General features: G+C 39.0%; 1 protein-coding gene across 1 annotated transcript; it reads right to left on the bottom strand.

Moving 5' to 3' along the window:
- Positions 1–1,279: 1,279 nt before the first annotated feature.
- Positions 1,280–3,048, bottom strand: LOC119425630 (gastrula zinc finger protein XlCGF57.1-like). The gene has a single exon (XM_037693163.1). It carries the CDS (start codon positions 3,046–3,048, stop codon positions 1,372–1,374), a length of 1,677 nt encoding a protein of 558 aa, XP_037549091.1. The 3' UTR covers positions 1,280–1,371.
- Positions 3,049–4,441: the final 1,393 nt, after the last annotated feature.

Raw genomic sequence — 4,441 nt, 5'->3', positions numbered from 1 at the left:
TGAGGAAGGCAAACAAGATTGTAAAAGACAATACACATCCCCTAAGATCCTCATTGCTTCAGGGCGAAGGTACTGCCTTCCTTTATTCTCAAGAAACAGGACAAAATTTTCTTTCATACCACAAGCGATTAAATCATTAAACAAAAAAAAGGTATCAAAACTTACTGAGCTCAAACTTCTTTGCCATAATGATGGATGTTAATGTCATGTTTGTATATGTACCTGTATGTCCTTTCTGTAAATGCCTGCTGACAATGATACAAACCAATTTCCCTAAAGGGACAAATAAAGCTATGTATCCATCTAATCAAAGCCAGACAGTTGATTCACGGTCACGCGATTGAAGGGCAGGTGAATCTGCTCTGAGAACAAAATGACACGATTTTCATCATGCATCTACATCAATAAGAGTGGATTTTGCTGCTTGGGATGGAGCATGCAGGGCCCCTTGAGGCAGAGACTGTCCTAACACAGTGGGGGCATTGAACCTGTTCTAGAAACTACTCTTTCAATATTTCAATCACTCTCGTCCCTTGTTAGAACATTGTAATTTCTACTTATACTAATCCTAACCTGCTGCACATCCTTTCAAACCTGATCCCTCTGTTTTGCCAGTTGATATAAGCCCTTATCTCGCTCTTTAGTGTTCAAATTCTTTGTTGTCATACAAACAAAATATACACTACGAATTAAAATTTGGTTGGTATGCATAACTTTATTTATGTATTTATTCAGTATTAAACAGGTACACTGAAGATTGTTATATACTTGCAACTGCAGTCTGTGAATGTTATGTACTTTACAAGAAAAAAGCATAACATGAGTGGAAATAAATTTTATAGGAGTGTTGGAGACAGATAAATGTTTCTCAGTTAAAACTAGAGAAATTATGTTGTCCATCACAAGATTCACGCATGTAAAAAAAATTTAACTAAATATATTAGTGAGTGGCAGCACGGTGGCGCAATTGGTAGAGCTGCTGCCTCTCAGCGAGCAGGTCCCTGGTTCAAATCCCGGTCCGGAGGCCTTACTGAGTGGAGTTTGCATGTTCTCTCCGTGCATGCGTGGGTTTTCTCCGGGTTCTCCTATTTCCTCCCACAGACCAAAAACATGCATGTTAGGCTGATCGGTAACTCTAAATTGTCCCTAGGTGTGAGAGAAACAGTGAATGGTTGTTTGTCTCGTTTGTCTCTATGTGGCCCTGTGATGGACTTGCGACCCGTCCAGGGTGTACCCCGCCCATCACACAGTGATTGCTGGACATGGGCACCGGCGACCCCCGTGACCCAAAATGGAAGAGGCTAGTAAAAGATAATGGATGGATGGATATTAGTGAGCATGAGTGGCTTCTTGCCTATGAGTTCTTTCAAATTACCTTTTCTCCCCAGTGTGGATTCTCATGTGCTTGTTTAAATTGGCCATAGTGGTAAACATTTGGTCACAAAACTGACAACAAAATGGCTTCTGTTCTGTGTGGATTTTCATGTGTTTTATCAAACTGGCCTTTAAAGTAAACCTTTTTTCACACAGATCACAAGAAAATGGCTTCTCTCCCCTGTGAAATCTCATATGTCTATTTAAACCTCCCTTTAGAATAAACCTTCGTTCACACATATCACATGAAAAGGGCTTCTGTCCTGTGTGTATCATCATATGTTTTTTTAAATTGTCATTTTGGGTAAACTTTTTACAACACTGATCACAAGAAAAAGGCTTCTGTCCTGTATGGATTAGCATATGTTTTTTTAAACCACCCTTTATAGTAAACCTTTTTTCACACAGATCACAAGAAAATGGCTTCTGTCCTGTGTGAATTCTTATGTGTCTATTTAAACAGCCCATTCTTGTAAACCGTTGACCACATAGATCACAACAAAATGGTTTCTGTCCAGTGTGGATTTTCATGTGTTTTTTCAAACTGGCCTTTTCAGTAAACCTTTTTTCACACAGATCACAAGAGAATGGCTTCTGTCCTGTGTGGATTATCATGTGTCTCTTTAAATTACCCTTTCCAGTAAACTTTTGTTCACATAGATCACAAGAGAAGGGCTTCTGTCCTGTGTGGATTATCATGTGTCTCTTTAAGCTACCCTTTTCAGTAAAACTTTTTTCACACAAATCACAAGTAAAGGGCTTCTGTCCTGTGTGGATTATCATGTGTTGTTTTAAATTACCCTTTACAGTAAACTTTTTTTCACACTGATCACAAGAAAAGGGCTTCTGTCCCGTGTGGATTATCATGTGTTTTTTTAAACCACCCTTTAGAGTAAACCTTTTTTCACACAGGTCACAAGAAAATGGTTTCTGTCCTGTGTGGATCATCATGTGTCTGGTTAAATTGCCCTTTATGCTAAATCTTTTGTCACACAGATCACAACAAAATGGCTTCTGTCCTGTGTGGATTATCATGTGTGTGTTTAAATGTATCTTATGATTGAACCTTTGCCCACAAACATCACAACCAAATGGCTTCAGTCCATCTTTGTTGTGGACCCTGTTCACAATTGACTCAGACACCCTGCTGGGTGAAGACTCCTGGGCTTCATCATTGTGTACAGTTTTTAACCCAAAGTCTGATAAAAGTTTCAGCTGAGACTCAGGATTGTTCACATCATTATCATCTTCATCATCTTCACTAACTTCAGTTTCTGAAGAATCAGAATCTCTATTAGCATTTAGATCTGTTTTTTTTGTATCTTTTTCTCCTTCACCAATTGATGATTCTATGTGGTCACCTGAACTGCTGTTTGGAAGATCACGGACTTCAGCTTTGTTTTGATGAAACTGTGAGAACAGAGGTTTCTCTTCATCATCCTCACTCTTAAAAGGAACTGCAGTTAATGAAAAGCTGGTGACATCTGTCTCCTCCTTCATACTGAGCTGCTCTCCTCCCAAAATGGTCCACTGTTCCTCCTCTTCCTCTTTTATGTGGAGACAATTTGTGTCCTGCTGGTCCACATCAGGCCACTGTTCTTCAGGAGCTTCTTCTTTAATCAGCACTGACTTCTGATCATCTGCAGGAACCACTGGAACACATGTTGAGATCATCAGACCAGCTGCTTTTGATGGTACCAAAAACCAGGCTGAAGCTCAGAGGAGATCGGGCATTTTCAGTCATGGGCCCTAAACTCTGGAACAATCTGCCCATCAACATTCGACAGGCCACCTCAGTCTCTATTTTTAAATCTCTCTTCAAAACACATCTGTACTCATTGGCATTTAACACAGTGTGATCTCATTTGGTATGTCATTGTTGATGATTGTGTTCATTCATTTTGCTTTTACTTCCTGACATTTAATGCAGGGTGATTTGATATCAACTCTGCACAAACTGTTTAAATGTGTTTTTTTCTTTTAACAAAATCGTTTCAAGTGTTTAACCAGGCTGGTGCTAGAGATGGTTCCTAAACGGTTCTTTAAAAATAAAATTAAGAAACAAAAAAAGGTGGGTGCCTCAACACTCTCTCCTTACTCCCAAGATCCCTACATTCTACTTCACACCCACCTCCAGGAGAGTGGAAATAAAACCCTGTGCTTGGATTTGCCCATGTGGTGATCAATTATTTTAAATATGTGTGTGGTAATTTGGGGTTTCAATTGTTAGCCTTTATGTAGTAGAATTAAAAATGTAAAAATGTACTTTATCAAAGGGCTTTAAAATCAGCACTTTAGGGTTTGTAATCTCTCATACTATCTCTGTTATCAAGCTCAGCTATAAACAGAATTACACATGTCCTTTCCAGGAAGCTAAATTCATCAGCTACCAGAAAGCTCAGACTAAACTGTAACATAATCACATTCAACAGAAATAATAAAAAGATACGAACCTATTATATGCAGTTGATCGTTGGGACTGAAAACTGCATCTAAGATTTGGCTTCCTCCAGTTGTTTCCTGTTCAAGAGCATCTCTACTTCCAATGAAAACCTCCATTTCTTCTTCCTCTGCATCCAGGTGCTGCTGGACCTGCTGTCTCCACATCTGTTAGCTTTCGTTCATCACTATTTACCTTCAACATTAACCGAGTAGTTACAGCTGAATATAACTCAAAATTAAACTAATTTCTCCAGAAGTCGAGAGAAAAGAGGCTTAATTCGTCGATTCAGAACATGGAGAACGCAATGAACGTACGAACCGAACAGCTTCCGGTGCTTGGAGGAAATCACTTCCGTTAGTATCAGTTAGCCTTCAAAATAAGAGCTCGAACAGACCTGTTCAGCACCACAATTGCCCCTAGAGCTGTTTGCTGTTTTTATGCTTTAGGATACCTTGTTTTTTTAACCACTTACATTATTTTGTTTTTAAATTATGTTTTTCTAACTTTATTTATCATATCAGTCATATAGGAAGTAAGGGCGCTTTGAGGAAAATAGGTTAGGAACCACTGATATACCTCATACATATACCTCATACATACAGTATACCTCTCCAAGTGGCTTTA

Source organism: Nematolebias whitei, chromosome 19 (genome assembly GCF_014905685.2).
Source record: "Nematolebias whitei isolate Nwh7 chromosome 19, NemWhi1, whole genome shotgun sequence".
Taxonomy (NCBI): domain Eukaryota; kingdom Metazoa; phylum Chordata; class Actinopteri; order Cyprinodontiformes; family Rivulidae; genus Nematolebias; species Nematolebias whitei.
Note: the sequence above shows the minus strand (reverse complement) of the source record. Positions and strands in the feature narration are given on the sequence as shown.

Coding starts and splice junctions, on each gene's coding strand:
- LOC119425630 (XM_037693163.1), bottom strand. CDS start 3,048: ATGATCTCAACATGTGTTCCAGTGGTTCCTGCAGATGATCAGAAGTCA.